Raw genomic sequence first — 17,928 nt, 5'->3', positions numbered from 1 at the left:
GTTACACAGCGCAGTTGTTGATATTCCTACAAGGCATAACCCCAGACTTTGAAATGACAGAGGAGCTTGCTTCAGTGTAGTCACTGAAGAGCACAACCACAGGGAAATATTTATTGGAGGAGGTTAAGAAGTGTGTGGCAAAGCTGGGACTGAGTTTTGAACAGTTATGCAGTGGGACCACTGATGGTTCCCAAACTGGACAGGAAAACATGTTGGCCTTTTGAATAGGATACAAGATCAAGTAGCTGAGCTGAACCCAGATCAGAAAATGATTTTCCTGCACTGCATTATTCATCAGGTGTGAATGAGAGGAGAGGAGAGGAGAGGAGAGGAGAGGAGAGGAGAGGAGAGGACAGGAGAGGAGAGGAGAGGAGAGGAGAGGAGAGGAGAGGAGAGGAGAGGACAGGAGAGGAGAGGAGAGGAGAGGAGAGGGAGAGGAGAGGAGAGGGAGAGGAGAGGAGAGGAGAGGAGGAGGAGAGGGAGGAGAGGAGAGGAGGAGGAGAGGAGGAGAGGGAGGAGAAGTATTATTCATCAGGAGGTGGAATGAGAGAGAGGAGAGGAGGAGAGGGAGGAAAAGTATTATTCAGAGGAGGTGCTGAATGAGAAGAGAGGAGAGGAGGAGAGGGTGGAGAGGAGAGGAGAGGGTGGAGAAGAGAGGAGAGGAGAGGAGAGGAGAGAGAGGAGAGGAGAGGAGAGGAGAGGAGAGGAGAGGAGAGGAGAGGAGAGGAGAGAGAGGAGAGGAGAGGAGAGGAGAGGAGGAGAGGAGAGGAGGAGAGGGAGGAAAAGTATTATTCATCAGGAGGTGCTGAATGAGAAGAGAGGAGAGGAGGAGAGGGTGGAGAGGAGAGGAGAGGGTGGAGAGGAGAGGAGAGGAGGAGAGGAGGAGAGGGAGGAAAAATATTATTAATCAGGAGGTGCTGAATGAGAGGAGAGGAGAGGAGGAGAGGGTGGAGGAGAGGAGACGGTGGAGAGGAGAGGAGGAGAGGGTGGAGAGGAGAGGAGAGGAGGAGAGGGTGGAGAGGAGAGGAGAGGGTGGAGAGGAGAGGAGGAGAGGGAGGAAAAGTATTATTCATCAGGAGGTGTTGAATGAGAAGAGAGGAGAGGAGGAGAGGAGAGGAGGAGAGGGTGGAAAAGAGGGCTGGAAATGTGTTCTGGAAATGAGCCATGTGGTGGCTACAGTCTCTAAAGTGGTAAACTTCATAAGTGCAAAATCTTTAAACCACTGGCAGTTTGTCTCACTGTTGGAACAGACAGAGTCGGGTCATGCAGATCTCCCCCAACACACAAACGTGAGATGGCTGAGTTTGGGGAAGGTGCTTAAAAGGGTGTGGGACCTGAAGTTGGAGATTGCTGAGTTTTAGCAAATGAAAGGAAAATATGTGGATTTCCCTCAACTACAAGATAAGGAATGTTTGGCTGACATTGTCTTCACCGTGGACATCATGGCCTCATGAATGAACTGAATTCCAAACTACAAGGGAAGGGCCTTTTGCAAATCAGATGTGAAGCCTTGTCAAAGCCGTCAAGGTAAAATTACTCTTCCCGATCCGCCAACTAGAAGCCAACAATCTCACCTACCTTCCGACACTACTAGTCTTTTCCCTATCAGATGATAACAATCTCACCCACCTTCCAACATTACTAGTCTTTTCCCTATCAGATGACAACAATCTCACCCACCTTCCAACACTACTAGTCTGTTCCCTATCAGATGATAACAATCTCACCCACCTTCCAACACTACTAGTCTGTTCCCTATCAGATGATAACAATCTCACCCACCTTCCAACACTACTAGTCTGTTCCCTATCAGATGATAACAATCTCACCCACCTTCCAACATTACTAGTCTGTTCCCTATCAGAAGACACTACTAGTCTGTTCCCTATCAGATGATAACAATCTCACCCACCTTCCAACACTACTAGTCTGTTCCCTATCAGATGATAACAATCTCACCCACCTTCCAACACTACTAGTCTGTTCCCTATCAGATGATAACAATCTCACCCACCTTCCAACACTACTAGTCTGTTCCCTATCAGATGATAACAATCTCACCCACCTTCCAACATTACTAGTCTTTTCCCTATCAGATGACAACAATCTCACCCACCTTCCAACACTACTAGTCTGTTCCCTATCAGATGACACTACTAGTCTGTTCCCTATCAGAAGACACTACTAGTCTGTTCCCTATCAGATGACACTACTAGTCTGTTCCCTATCAGATGACACTACTAGTCTGTTCCCTATCAGAAGACACTACTAGTCTGTTCCCTATCAGAAGACATTACTAGTCTGTTCCCTATCAGAAGACACTACTAGTCTGTTCCCTATCAGAAGACACTACTAGTCTGTTCCCTATCAGAAGACATTACTAGTCTGTTCCCTATCAGAAGACACTACTAGTCTGTTCCCTATCAGATGACACTACTAGTCTGTTCCCTATCAGAAGACACTACTAGTCTGTTCCCTATCAGATGACATTACTAGTCTGTTCCCTATCAGAAGACACTACTAGTCTGTTCCCTATCAGAAGACACTACTAGTCTGTTCCCTATCAGAAAACACTACTAGTCTGTTCCCTATCAGATGACATTACTAGTCTGTTCCCTATCAGAAGACATTACTAGTCTGTTCCCTATCAGAAGACACTACTAGTCTGTTCCCTATCAGATGACATTACTAGTCTGTTCCCTATCAGACGACCTTCTGACATTACTAGTCTGTTCCCTATCAGATGACACTACTAGTCTGTTCCCTATCAGATGACACTACTAGTCTGTTCCCTATCAGATGACATTACTAGTCTGTTCCCTATCAGATGACACTACTAGTCTGTTCCCTATCAGATGACATTACTAGTCTGTTCCCTATCAGAAGACACTACTAGTCTGTTCCCTATCAGATGACATTACTAGTCTGTTCCCTATCAGAAGACATTACTAGTCTGTTCCCTATCAGATGACACTACTAGTCTGTTCCCTATCAGATGACATTACTAGTCTGTTCCCTATCAGAAGACACTACTAGTCTGTTCCCTATCAGAAGACACTACTAGTCTGTTCCCTATCAGATGACATTACTAGTCTGTTCCCTATCAGAAGACACTACTAGTCTGTTCCCTATCAGATGACACTACTAGTCTGTTCCCTATCAGAAGACACTACTAGTCTGTTCCCTATCAGATGACATTACTAGTCTGTTCCCTATCAGATGACATTACTAGTCTGTTCCCTATCAGATGACACTACTAGTCTGTTCCCTATCAGATGACATTACTAGTCTGTTCCCTATCAGAAGACATTACTAGTCTGTTCCCTATCAGATGACACTACTAGTCTGTTCCCTATCAGATGACACTACTAGTCTGTTCCCTATCAGATGACACTACTAGTCTGTTCCCTATCAGATGACATTACTAGTCTGTTCCCTACTTACTAGTCTGTTCCCTATCAGAAGACACTACTAGTCTGTTCCCTATCAGATGACATTACTAGTCTGTTCCCTATCAGTTCTGACATTACTAGTCTGTTCCCTATCAGATGACACTACTAGTCTGTTCCCTATCAGATGACACTACTAGTCTGTTCCCTATCAGAAGACACTACTAGTCTGTTCCCTATCAGATGACATTACTAGTCTGTTCCCTATCAGACGACCTTCTGACATTACTAGTCTGTTCCCTATCAGATGACATTACTAGTCTGTTCCCTATCAGATGACACTACTAGTCTGTTCCCTATCAGAAGACATTACTAGTCTGTTCCCTATCAGATGACACTACTAGTCTGTTCCCTATCAGAAGACATTACTAGTCTGTTCCCTATCAGATGACACTACTAGTCTGTTCCCTATCAGATGACACTACTAGTCTGTTCCCTATCAGATGACACTACTAGTCTGTTCCCTATCAGAAGACACTACTAGTCTGTTCCACCACTGTTCCATCACTGCTTTGTGCTTTGAACGCTGAGTTTCAAAGTGTTGGAAAATGACATGCTGTTGGTTTCCTCTCCTTTCACCTTCAATGTGGATAACGCTCCGACTGACCTGTAACTTGGGCTTATCGATCTTCAGTCGGATGCAGTGATTGGAGCACTATTCAAAACAATGTCCCTGACGAGGCTCTATGCATCTTTCAATGAACAGAACTTTACAAAGATTAGGAGTCCTGCTCAGAAGATGTTTGGGTCAACCTATGTACAGTATGTGAACAGACATTTCAGTGATGAAAGATAGCAAGTCAAGGCACCTTCATCTCTTACTGACTCTCACCTCTCAGCAATCCTGCATATAGCGACTTCAGAAACTATTCCTGACTTCACTGCTCTAGTCAATGCCCATCAGAGACTTCACTCCTCACACTGATTGAGTCGTTTAAATGTAATGTTGAGCTCTCCCTCTTTCTTGTGTTTTTGTACATACCTGTTAACAAGACCTCTGTCCGTGGTGCTGAATGCACAGTGTACTTTTCCCTCCATGTAGCTCAATACATGTTTAATAATGAAAATATCTCCCAAAAGGAGAACATGAATGTGGTTTATTTTTGTGCATGTTAAAAAAAGTAAAATAAGTAGCATATCAGGATGTGATTTACAGTAGATATATCTGTCAACACAATCATAGACATGATGTATAATCCTGTAATATGTATCTGGCCCGCGACGGCATAATATATTTTAATGTGGCCCTCCATGGAAAATAATTGCCCATGCCTACTCTAGCAATTGCCCAGTGGGGGTATTGCCTGTAATCCATGGTTTTCGGTTTGGATACGTTCTTCTAGTCACTGTGGGGGCGACTTTGTCTATGCACTTATTGATGAGGCCCGTGACTGATGTGGTAAACTCCTCAATGCTATCGGATGAATCCCGGGAACACATCCTAGTCTGTACTAGTAAAACAGTCTTGTAGTCTTGTTTCAAAGGACCACTTCTGTATTGAGCGTGTCATTAGTACTTCCTGTTTGAGCTATTGTTTGTAAACAGGAAGCAGGAGAATAGAGTCTTGCTAAGACTTGCCAAGGGGAGCACCTTGTATGTGTTTCTGCGTGTAGAATAAAAGTTTCGTCTAGAGTTCTTAACACCACTAGTGGTGCAGGAGACGTGATGCTAAAAGTGAGGTAGAACTGTGTTAAGTCTCCCCACATGAAAGCCTCCACCCACAAGAAAAGCTGCCTGTGAGTGAGTGGTTTCTTGCTTGTTTATGACCCCGTACAGTTCACTGAGTGCCAAAGTGGTGTTGGCTTGTGGAGGGATGTAGACAACTGTGATAACTACAAAAAAGAACTCTCTTGGTAGATAAAAGAGTCTGCCAGTTGTTGTTTATAAAGAGGCACACTCCCCCTTTGGACTTGCCTGATCGTGCCGCTGCATGGAGAAACCACTGAGTTCTACGAACATAAAGTCCTCCATGCCACCTCTCTGCAAGGCAGATAATATTGCAACTTTTCAAGTCTGTCTGATAGGAGACTCTTGAACAAAGCTCATCCATCTTATTCTCCAGTGACTGAACATTTTCCTGTAGAATGGAGAGGAGTGCCGGTCGTCTCAATCTCACCAGGATGCCGACACATCTATCTCGTAGACGCCTGAATATTTTTGGTAGCCTATGAAACAAAGGACTGGGGTGCGGTATGAACAAGAGAACAGCTGAGTCGGAGTAGAATTCAGATTTTAAATGAAAAATGGAGGTCAGTAACTGTCGATCTGATGTCCGGAAGTGCGTGGCGGTCAAATGTGACATTAATAAAGATAAACTAAATAGAAAACTTGGGTTGGAACTCGTAAGATGCTGCCTGCCTGCCTGCCTGCCTGCCTGCCTGCCTGCCTGCCTGCCTGCCTGCCTGCCTGCCTGCCTGCCTGCTTGCCTGCCTGCCTGCCTGCCTGCCTGCCTGCCTGCCTGCCTGCGTCTCTCTCTCTCTCTCTCTCTCGCACACGCACGCACACACCACACACACACACACACACACACACACACACACACACACACACACACACACACACACACACACACACACACACACACACACACACACACACACACACACACACACACACACACACACACACACACACACACACACACACACACACACACAGAGAGAGAGGGGCACAATAGTTTCCATTAACTAGGCATGCTGTTCTGCCCTGTTCAGCCATGAATCTTCATGATGGAACATTAACATGCAAATTGTCTTAAAACATTTGAGGATGTAAAGCATAATAATAAATAAAAAAGCTGCTTACCGCTTTTGCTTAATATAAATTAGACTATAACCCAGCCCTAATGTATTGTACTCAAATATGAAACTCCATGAAATGTGTACAACCAACAGAATACTGCACATCATGACAGCTGCAGGAAGCATTTGTCAAATACTGCATCGGAATTGACGCGTTCATGGCTATCCGACAAGGCTCTGTCTGAGGGAGATTGAATATAAATGCAGTTCTTTAAATGGGCTTTTGTGCCACTATTCCATTAGCGGTCATCTGCTATCTCCTCGCCACCGTGTCCCAGGTCCAGGAACGCAATGAATGGAAAGGAAATGAGTGGGAGAGAGATAACGTGCGAACCACAAAGTCCCTCGCCCATAAAGTACACACAACACATTCCTTAACCGTGAACAGCTCGGGATTGCTTTGTTATTCAGAAAGAAATATCATTATCTTCAAAAGCCAACCAAATTAAATGTAGGGGTTACACTAAACTCATCTGGCTTTTGATTTCAGCAACTGAAAAGACTATATATTATATTTATCAAGACCTGCCAGGCACAGCGGGGAGTTATAGAATTTAACGTTAATATGGATGGAGGAAAAGATTCCCGTTGACCACACATACCCACGCACACAAGATGACACACACACACACACACACACACACACACACACACACACACACACACACACACACACACACACACACACACACACACACACACACACACACACACACACACACACACACACACACACACACACACACACACACACACACACACACACACAGCCGGAGGTGAAAGGTAACTCGTGCTCACTGGGTTTAATCCAGAAATGGATGGTGAATCATACACAGCACAGCTGTGGAATACTAAATGCAACCTCATCTGTATCAGTCTACCAGGAAGCTACAGTAGGAAAGCATGGGATTGGGACCCTATAAAGCATGTGATTGGGACCCTATAAAGCATGGGATTGGGACCCTATGAAGCATGGGATTGGGACCCTATAAAGCATGGGATTGGGACCCTATAAAGCATGGGATTGGGACCCTATAAAGCATGGGATTGGGACCCTATAAAGCATGGGATTGGGACCCTATAAAGCATGGGATTAGGACCCTATTCCATGGCTCTCTGAATCAGTAACAACCTCCAACACAACCCATCCCGGCCTGAAACAACGATGTGGTTTCAAAAAGAATGGGGAAGATTACAGGAGTGTTTTCTGAGAGGAAGAATGTGTTAGGATGTGATCTGTTCCAGGAAACCAGGCGTATGTCACGGGTCTGGAGAGCCTTGCGGTTGAGGGCGGTACAGTTGCCGTACCAGGCGGTGATACAGCACGAAAGGATGCTCTCGATTGTGTGTGTGTTTTAGGTGACAAGCTACATTTGAAGCCTCCTGAGGTTGAAGAGGCGCTGTTGCTGTTGCGCCTTCTTCACCACGCTGTCTGTGTGGGTGGACCATTTCAGTTTGTCTGTGATGTGTACGCCGAGGAACTTTCCACCTTCTCCACTACGTCCCGTGCTGTTTCCGGAAGTCCACGATCATCTCCTTTGTTTTGTTGATGTTGAGGGAGAGGTTATTTTCCTGACACCACAATCCGAGGGTCCTCACCTCCTCCCTGTAGGCCGTCTCGTCGTTGTTGGTAATCAAGCCTACCACAGTAGTGTCGTCTGCAAACTTGATGATTGAGTTGGAATTGTGCATGGCCACGCAGTCATGGGTGAAAATGGAGCACAGGAGAGGGCTGAGAACGCACCCTTGTGGGGCCCCAGTGTTGGTGGAGATGTTGTTTTCTACTTTCACCACCTGGTGGCGGCCCGTCAGAGAGTCCAGGACACAGATGCACAGGGCGGGGTCGAGACCTAGGATCTCGAGCTTCATGATGAGTTTGGAGAGTACTATGGTTTTAAATGCTGAGCTGTAGTCAATGAACACCATTCGTACATAGGTATTCCTCTTGTCCAGATGGGATAGGGCAGTGTACAGTGGGATGGCGATTGCATAGTCAGTGGACCTATTGGGGCGGTAAGAAAATTGGAGTGGGTCTAGGGTATCACATAGGGTGGAGGTGATATGCTCCTTGATATGCTCCTCTCAAAGCACTTCAAGGTGACAGAAGTGAGTGCAATGGGACAATATTCATTTAGTTCAGTTACCTTAGCTTTCTTGGGAACAGGAACAGTGGTGACCATCTTGAAGAATGTTGGGGCAACAGACTGGGATAGGGATTGATTGAATATGTCCGTAAACACACCAGCCAGCAGGTCTGCGCATGCTCTGAGGACACGGCTAGGGATGCCGTCTGGGCCGGCAGCCTTGCGAGGGTTAACATGTTTAAATGTCTCACTCACGTCGGCCACGGAGAAGGAAAGCCCACAGGCTTTGGTAGCGGGCCATGTCAGTGGCACTGTATTGTCCTCAAGCGAGCAAAGAAGTTCTTTAACTTGTCTGGGAGCAAGACTTCGATGTCTGCGATGGGGCTGGTTTTCTTTTTGTAATCCGTGATTGACTGTAGACCCTGCAACATACGTTTTGTGTTTGAGCCTTTGAAATCCGACTCTACTTTGTCTCTAAACTGACGCTTTGCTTGTTTGATTAACTTGTGGAGGGAATGGCTGCACTGTTTGTATTTGGTCAAGTTTCCAGTCGCCTTGCCAAGATTAAAACATCTTATGGATCAGTGGGATGCTAGCATCCCAACTTGACAACTACCAGTGAAATTGCAGAGCGCCAAATTCAAAGTAAATGGCTATAAATATTTAACTTTCATGAAATCACAAGTGCAATACATCAAAATAATGCTTAACTTGTTGTTAATCCAGCCGCCGAAAGACAACCATGCGATTATCTGAGGACAGCGCTCAGCTCACAAAACATTACAAACAGTTAGCAGCCAAGTAGATTAGTCACAAAAGTCAGAAATTGCGATAAAATGTATCACTTACCTTTGATGATCTTCGTATGGTTGCAGTCACAAGACTCCCAGTTACACAATAAATGTTTGCTTTGTTCGATAAAGTCCCTCTTTATATCCAAAAACCTACATTTTGTTCAGTAATCCAATGGCTCAAATGCTGTCACAAGAGGCAGAGAAAATTCCAAATAGTATCTGTAAAGTTTGTAGAAACATGTCAAATGATGTTTAAAATCAATCATCGGGTTGTTTTTAGCCTAAATAATCGATAATATTTCAACCGGACAATAGCGTCGTCAATATAAAAGAAAAACAAGAATGGCGTGCTCTCAGTCGTGCACAGCAAAGAGCTCTGGGGACATCCCAGGGTCAACTCACTCAATGTGGTCATTCTCCCTAATTTTTCAGAATAAAAACCTGAAACCATTTCTAAAGACTGTTCACAACTAGTGGAAGCCATAGGGAACGGAATCTGGGTCCAATCCCTTTAAATGATGGATAGGCTTTCACATTTCAAAATAATAGCACTTCCTGGATGGATTTTCCTCAGGTTTTTGCCTGACATATCAGTTATGTTATACTCACAGACATTATTCCAACAGTTTTGGAAACTTCAGAGTGTTTTCTATCCAAATCTTCCAATTATATACATATCCTAGCCTCTAGGCCTGAGTAGCAGGCAGTTTACTTTTGGCACACTTTTCATCCAAAATTCTGAATGCCTTATCCTAAAAAAAGTTACAAGTTTTGCGTGAATGCTGCCATTAATGCAGGGTTTCTGGTTAGGAAATGTTTTAATAGTCACAGTGGGTACACAATCTCCGATGCACTTGCTAATAAACTCATAAATATCAATGGTGTTGTCTGAGGCTATCTGGAACATATCCCAGTCCACGTGATCGAAGCGATCCTGAAGCGTGGAATCCGATTGGTCAGACCAGAATTGGACAAACCTGAGCATGAGCGTTTCCAGGTTAAGTTTCTGTCTATAGGCTGAGAGCAACAAAATGGAGTTATGGTCAGATTTTCCAAAGGCAGGGTGGGGGAGGGCTTTGCATGCATCGCGGAAGTTAGAGTAGCAATGATCCAGAATGCTATAGCAGCCCGTGTCGTGCATTCGATATGCCGACAGAATTTAGGAAGTCATGTTCTCAGGTTATCTTTGTTAAAATCCCCAGCTACAATAAATGTAACCTCAGGATGTATGGTTTCCAGTTTACATAGTCATTTACATTTACAATTACATTTAAGTCATTTAGCAGACGCTCTTATCCAGAGCGACTTACAAATTGGACAGTAGTAGTCGCAGTAGTAACAGTAGTAGTAACCGTAGTAGTAACAGTAACAGTAGCAGTAACAGTAGCAGTAACAGTAGCAGTAACAGTAGCAGTAACTTTAGCAGTACATTACTGCTAGTCCAGTTAAGTTTTTTTTAGGGCCGACGAGGTATATTCTTGGGGGGGATCTACACAGCTGTGACTATAATCAAAGATAATTCTCTTGGAAGATAATGCATTTGATTGTAAGGAATTCTAGGTCATGTGAACAAAATTACTTATGTTTCTGTATGTTGTTGTGATTACACCATGAGTTGTTAATCATAAGGCATACACCCCCGCCCTTCTTCTTACCAGAGAGATGTTTGTTTCTGTTGGTGCAACGCATGAAGAAACCGGGTGGCTGTACAGACTCTGACAACATATCCGAGTGAGCCATGTTTCCATGAAATAGAGAATGTTACAATCTCTGATGTCTCTCTGGAAGGCAACTCGTTCCCTAATTTCGTCCACCTTGTTATCTAGAGATTGGACATTGGCGAGTAATATGCTGGGAAGCGGTGGATGGTGTGTTCGCCTTCTGAGTCTGACCAGTAGGCCGCTCTGTCTGCCTCTCCTGCGGCGACCTCGTTGTTATGGGTCGGCCTCTGGGATAAGATCCCATGTCCAGGGTGAAGGTCCAAACAAAGGATCCACTTCTGGAAAGATGTATTCATGGTCGTAATGTTGGTAAAGTTGTCATCACTTTTATATCCAATATTTCTTCCTGGCCGTATGTAACAATACTTGAGATTTCCTGGGCTAACAATGTAAGAAATAATACATAAAATAACTAATTAAAAAACAAAAAACTGCATAGTTTCCTAAGGACCTGAAGCGAGGCGACCATCTCTGTCAGCGCCATCTTGTCCATCCGAAACGTTCAAAGGCCATTTTCATCAAAAGCGAGGTTACGAGTTTATCAAATTTCAAAGCTGAAGTACTTTCCCGTTGTTCCTCAAATGCAGTGTGTGATATACCATTTTGTAGCTCTGAATCTCTGCTTTTATGCAATGTAAAGTACACCATTTCAAATGTTGCTACATAAGACAGAATCAAGGTGGTCGATCGTGTATGCTAAGCTAAGCTAAATGAGTTACAGTGTGTAAGGGCAGTGTTTGAGTCTATAGGGTTGGTGTTGGCTTGTATGGAGGACATTATGCATGCATGGCTCTATAAGGGGAGACAGTTTGTTGAGCCAAATGAGTTCAGCTCACCAGTGGGACTGACTGAATGACAGTATTGGAGCTATAGTGGGACTGACTGAATGACAGTATTGGAGCTATAGTGGGAGGAACTGAATGAGAGTATTGGAGCTATAGTGGGAGGAAATGAATGAGAGTATTGAAGCTATAGTGGGACTGACTGAATGAGAGTATTGAAGCTATAGTGGGACTGACTGAATGAGAGTATTGGAGCTATAGTGGGAGGAACTGAATGTGAGTATTAGTGCTATAGTAGGAGGAACTGAATGAGAGTATTGGAGCTATAGTGGGAGGAACTGAATGAGAGTATTGGAGCAATAGTGGGAGGAACTGAATGAGAGTATTGGAGCTATAGTGGGACTGACTGAATGAGAGTATTGAAGCTATAGTGGGACTGACTGAATGAGAGTATTGGAGCTATAGTGGGACTGACTGAATGAGAGTATTGGAGCTATAGTGGGAGGAACTGAATGTGAGTATTAGTGCTATAGTAGGAGGAACTGAATGAGAGTATTGGAGCTATAGTGGGAGGAACTGAATGAGAGTATTGGAGCTATAGTGGGAGGAACTGAATGAGAGCATTGGAGCTATAGTGGGACTGACTGAATGAGAGTATTGGAGCTATAGTGGGACTGACTGAATGAGAGTATTGGAGCTATAGTGGGAGGAACTGAATGAGAGTATTGGAGCTATAGTGGGACTGACTGAATGAGAGTATTGGAGCTATAGTGGGAGGAACTGAATGAGAGTATTGGAGCTATAGTGGGACTGACTGAATGAGAGTATTGGAGCTATAGTGGGACTGACTGAATGAGAGTATTGGAGCTATAGTGGGAGGAACTGAATGTGAGTATTAGTGCTATAGTAGGAGGAACTGAATGAGAGTATTGGAGCTATAGTGGGACTGACTGATTGAGAGTATTGGAGCTATAGTGGGAGGAACTGAATGAGAGTATTGGAGCTATAGTGGGACTGACTGAATGAGAGTATTGGAGCTATAGTGGGAGGAACTGAATGAGAGTATTGGAGCTATAGTGGGACTGACTGAATGAGAGTATTGGAGCTATAGTGGGACTGACTGAATGAGAGTATTGGAGCTATAGTGGGAGGAACTGAATGTGAGTATTAGTGCTATAGTAGGAGGAACTGAATGAGAGTATTGGAGCTATAGTGGGAGGAACTGAATGAGAGTATTGGAGCTATAGTGGGAGGAACTGAATGAGAGCATTGGAGCTATAGTGGGACTGACTGAATGAGAGTATTGGAGCTATAGTGGGAGGAACTGAATGAGGGTATTAGAGCTATAGTGGGACTGACTGAATGAGAGTATTGGAGCTATAGTGGGAGGAACTGAATGAGGGTATTGGAGCTATAGTGGGACTGACTGATTGAGAGTATTGGAGCTATAGTGGGAGGAACTGAATGAGAGTATTAGAGCTATAGTAGGAGGAACTGAATGAGAGTATTGGAGCTATAGTGGGAGGAACTGAATGAGAGTATTAGAGCTATAGTAGGAGGAACTGAATGAGAGTATTGGAGCTATAGTGGGAGGAACTGAATGAGAGTATTGGAGCTATAGTGGGACTGACTGAATGAGAGTATTGGAGCTATAGTAGGAGGAACTGAATGAGGGTATTGGAGCTATAGTGGGACTGACTAATTGAGAGTATTGGAGCTATAGTGGGAGGAACTGAATGAGAGTATTGGAGCTATAGTGGGAGGAACTGAATGAGAGTATTGGAGCTATAGTGGGACTGACTGAATGAGAGTATTGGAGCTATAGTGGGAGGAACTGAATGAGAGTATTAGAGCTATAGTAGGAGGAACTGAATGAGAGTATTGGAGCTATAGTAGGAGGAACTGAATGAGGGTATTGGAGCTATAGTGGGACTGACTGAATGAGAGTATTGATAGAGATACAAAACAACTTAACAATACTGGATTTTATTTAGTTATGTGGGTAGAGCACCTGTAGCACTGAAGGGACTCACCCTGTTCTGGGTCGTACTCCTCCACCGTGCTGACGAAGTGAGGTCTGGAGTAGAAGTTATGGGGGCAGGGCTGCTGGAGCCCTCCTAGACTGAAGAAGCCCCGCTCTGTGGCAGCACAGCAGGCGAAGGCTCGGCGGCTGGGGATACAGGGGTAATGCGTCCAGCTCTTCACTTCCAGGTCAAAGGCCTCGAAGGCTGTGACAGGAAGCTTTCCCTGACGCCCACCTGCCAGGGAGGAGAGGAGAGGAAGGAGTGGAAGGAGAGGAGGGTGAGATGGTCAAAGGGAGTGGGCAGCAGGGCATGAGAGAGAGGGAATGACAGAGAGGGAGAGATGAAAGGTCAGAATGGGTGGGAGGGATGAGAGGAGATGTGAAGAGAGAGAGAAAAAAGTGAATAAGTGTTGGCACTCTAAAAATGAGGGGATCTTGGCGCTGAAAATGACCCGCAAAAAGGTTCTTCCAAGAACCCCATTGGAGGTGGGTTTCATCGAGGAACCTCCTTAGTTGGTGAGGGTTCTTGCAGGAACCTAACCGCCCATCTGAAACATTTGGATTTGAAAGGACAGCAGGTGCAGCCACTTAACTGAAAAATGTAAAGATCTCAACTTAAGGTTTGTCCCTATTATGATCTCAATGGTTTTCTGATGACACCATCTATCTATTCATATTTGTGTACATCTTTCTAAAACAGAAAATGGACACAACTCAATGGAATCATTCAACAAAGAGGTAAGACTATGTACTGGAGGCTGTAATACTATGTTAAAGGCTGCCTGAACTGCACACTTTTTTGTCTGTCTGCAGGTATACAGACAAGGAGGCATACAAAGTTATGTCAGTAGGTATTGGTATGTTATGGAGATCACATGAACCATCCTCCTCCCTTACCTCGTCAATGAAAATCCCACAGGCCTCTACATTATGGACCAGGTATGTGTATGAAAACCATTATCAAAACAGTTTTATTCAATCACCACAAAAACCAAGGTATGAATTCTGTCGTGTGCATCTTTGGTTAAACATCTGTGTAATTACTTACATTTTTGGATTCACAGACATCACCCTCCCTACACCTCTGATGAATATAAGAGGAAACCTGTTCGTTCACCATGCACTGTAAAATCATTCTGGCTGTGGATACGGAGAACATCAACACATTAACATCAACGTACCAGAGGATATACCCATTGGACTTGGGGCTCTGCTGGGAGATTACCTCATATTGGGATGTTTTTATTCTGCTTTGCCACTAAAATCATAATAAACACTGACAACTAAACTATTGCTGTTATTGTTTTGAATATTCATAATAATAATAATGGGGGAGGGGTAATACAAATGAAGCCCTGAGGGCCTCCCGGGTGGCGCAGTGGTCTAAGGCACTGCATCGGGATCTGTCGCAGCCGGCCGCGACCAGGAGGTCCATGGGGCAACGCACAATTGTCCTAACATTTACATTTACATTTACATTTAAGTCATTTAGCAGACGCTCTTATCCAGAGCGACTTACAAATTGGTGCATTCACCTTATGACATCCAGTGGAACAACCACTTTACAATAGAGCATCTAAATATTTTAAGGGGGGAGGGGGTGAGAAGGATTACTTTATCCTATCCTAGGTATTCCTTAAAGAGGTGGGGTTTCAGGTGTCTCCGGAAGGTGGTGATTGACTCCGCTGTCCTGGCGTCGTGAGGGAGTTTGTTCCACCATTGGGGAGCCAGAGCAGCGAACAGTTTTGACTGAGCTGAGGCGGGAACTGTACTTCCTCAGTGGTAGGGAGGCGAGCAGGCCAGAGGTGGATGAACGCAGTGCCCTTATTTGGGTGTAGGGCCTGATCAGAGCCTGGAGGTACTGAGGTGCCGTTCCCCTCACAGCTCCGTAGGCAAGCACCATGGTCTTGTAGCGGATCGAGCTTCAACTGGAAGCCAGTGGAGAGAGCGGAGGAGCGGGGTGACGTGAGAGAACTTGGGAAGGTTGAACACTAGACGGGCTGCGGCGTTCTGGATGAGTTGTAGGGGTTTAATGGCACAGGCAGGAGCCCAGCCAACAGCGAGTGCAGTAATCCAGACGGGAGATGACAAGTGCCTGGATTAGGACCTGCGCCGCTTCCTGTGTGAGGCAGGGTCGTACTCTGCGGATGTTGTAGAGCATGAACCTACAGGAACGGGCCACCGCCTTGATGTTAGTTGAGAACGACAGTTTGTTGTCCAGGATCACGCCAAGGTTCTTAGCGCTCTGGGAGGAGGACACAATGGAGTTGTCAACCGTGATGGCGAGATCATGGAACGGGCAGTCCTTCCCCGGGAGGAAGAGCAGCTCCGTCTTGCCGAAGTTCAGCTTGAGGTGGTGATCCGTCATCCACACTGATATGTCTGCCAGACATGCAGAGATGCGATTCGCCACCTGGTCATCAGAAGGGGAAAGGAGAAGATTAATTGTGTGTCGTCTGCATAGCAATGATAGGAGAGACCATGTGAGGTTATGACAGAGCCAAGTGACTTGGTGTATAGCGAGAATAGGAGAGGGCCTAGAACAGAGCCCTGGGGGACACCAGTGGTGAGAGCGCGTGGTGAGGAGACAGATTCTCGCCACGCCACCTGGTAGGAGCGACCTGTCAGGTAGGACGCAATCCAAGCGTGGGCCGCGCCGGATGCCCAACTCGGAGAGGGTGGAGAGGAGGATCTGATGGTTCACAGTATCGAAGGCAGCCGATAGGTCTAGAAGGATAAGAGCAGAGGAGAGAGAGTTAGCTTTAGCGGTGCGGAGCGCCTCCGTGATACAGAGAAGAGCAGTCTCAGTTGAATGACTAGTCTTGAAACCTGACTGATTTGGATCAAGAAGGTCAGTCTGAGAGAGATAGCGGGAGAGCTGACCAAGGACGTTCAAGAGTTTTGGAGAGAAAAGAAAGAAGGGATACTGGTCTGTAGTTGTTGACATCGGAGGGATCGAGTGTAGGTTTTTTCAGAAGGGGTGCAACTCTCGCTCTCTTGAAGACGGAAGGGACGTAGCCAGCGGTCAGGGATAAGTTGATGAGCGAGGTGAGGTAAGGGAGAAGGTCTCCGGAAATGGTCTGGAGAAGAGAGGAGGGGATAGGGTCGAGCGGGCAGGTTGTTGGGCGGCCGGCCGTCACAAGACATTTCATCTGGAGAGAGAGGGAGAAAGAGGTCAGAGCACAGGGTAGGGCAGTGTGAGCAGAACCAGCGGTGTTGTTTGACTTAGCAAACGAGGATCGGATGTCGTCGATCTTCTTTTCAAAATGGTTGACGAAGTCATCTGCAGAGAGGGAGGAGGGGGAGGGGGAGGAGGATTCAGGAGGGAGGAGAATGTGGCAAAGAGCTTCCTAGGGTTAGAGGCAGATGCTTGGAATTTAGAGTGGTAGAAAGTGGCTTTAGCAGCAGAGACAGAGGAGGAAAATGTAGAGAGGAGGGAGTGAAAGGATGCCAGGTCCGCAGGGAGGCGAGTTTTCCTCCATTTCCGCTCGGCCTTCCGGAGCCCTGTTCTGTGAGCTCGCATTGAGTCGTCAAGCCACGGAGCGGGAGGGGAGGACCGAGCCGGCCTGGAAGATAGGGGACATAGAGAGTCAAAGGATGCAGAAAGGGAGGAGAGGAGGGTTGAGGAGGCAGAATCAGGAGATAGGTTGGAGAAGGTTTGAGCAGAGGGAAGAGATGATAGGATGGAAGAGGAGAGAGTAGCGGGGGAGAGAGCGAAGGTTGGGACGGCGCGATACCATCCGAGTAGGGGCAGTGTGGGAAGTGTTGGATGAGAGCGAGAGGGAAAAGGATACAAGGTAGTGGTCGGAGACTTGGAGGGGAGTTGCAATGAGGTTAGTGGAAGAACAGCATCTAGTAAAGATGAGGTCGAGCGTATTGCCTGCCTTGTGAGTAGGGGGAAGGTGAGAGGGTGAGGTCAAAAGAGGAGAGGAGTGGAAAGAAGGAGGCAGAGAGGAATGAGTCAAAGGTAGACGTGGGGAGGTTAAAGTCGCCCAGAACTGTGAGAGGTGAGCCGTCCTCAGGAAAGGAGCTTATCAAGGCATCAAGCTCATTGATGAACTCTCCGAGGGGACCTGGAGGGCGATAAATGATAAGGATGTTAAGCTTGAAAGGGCTGGTAACTGTGACAGCATGAAATTCAAAGGAGGCGATAGACAGATGGGTAAGGGGAGAAAGAGAGAATGACCACATGGGAGAGATAAGGATCCCTATGCCACCACCCCGCTGACCAGAAGCTCTCGGGGTGTGCGAGAACACGTGGGCGGACGAAGAGA

General features: G+C 45.9%; 1 protein-coding gene across 1 annotated transcript in view; it reads right to left on the bottom strand.

Moving 5' to 3' along the window:
- LOC124045532 (kelch domain-containing protein 8B-like) overlaps positions 1 to 17,928 on the bottom strand; it is a 175,373-nt gene that overhangs the window by 53,014 nt on the left and 104,431 nt on the right. Inside the window, exon 3 of the mRNA XM_046364879.1 lies at positions 13,665 to 13,889. Within this exon, the coding sequence (XP_046220835.1) occupies positions 13,665 to 13,889 (225 nt within the window). The remainder of the gene's footprint in view (positions 1 to 13,664; positions 13,890 to 17,928) is intronic.

This window comes from Oncorhynchus gorbuscha, linkage group LG10, assembly GCF_021184085.1.
Source record: "Oncorhynchus gorbuscha isolate QuinsamMale2020 ecotype Even-year linkage group LG10, OgorEven_v1.0, whole genome shotgun sequence".
Lineage (NCBI taxonomy): Eukaryota > Metazoa > Chordata > Actinopteri > Salmoniformes > Salmonidae > Oncorhynchus > Oncorhynchus gorbuscha.
Note: the sequence above shows the minus strand (reverse complement) of the source record. Positions and strands in the feature narration are given on the sequence as shown.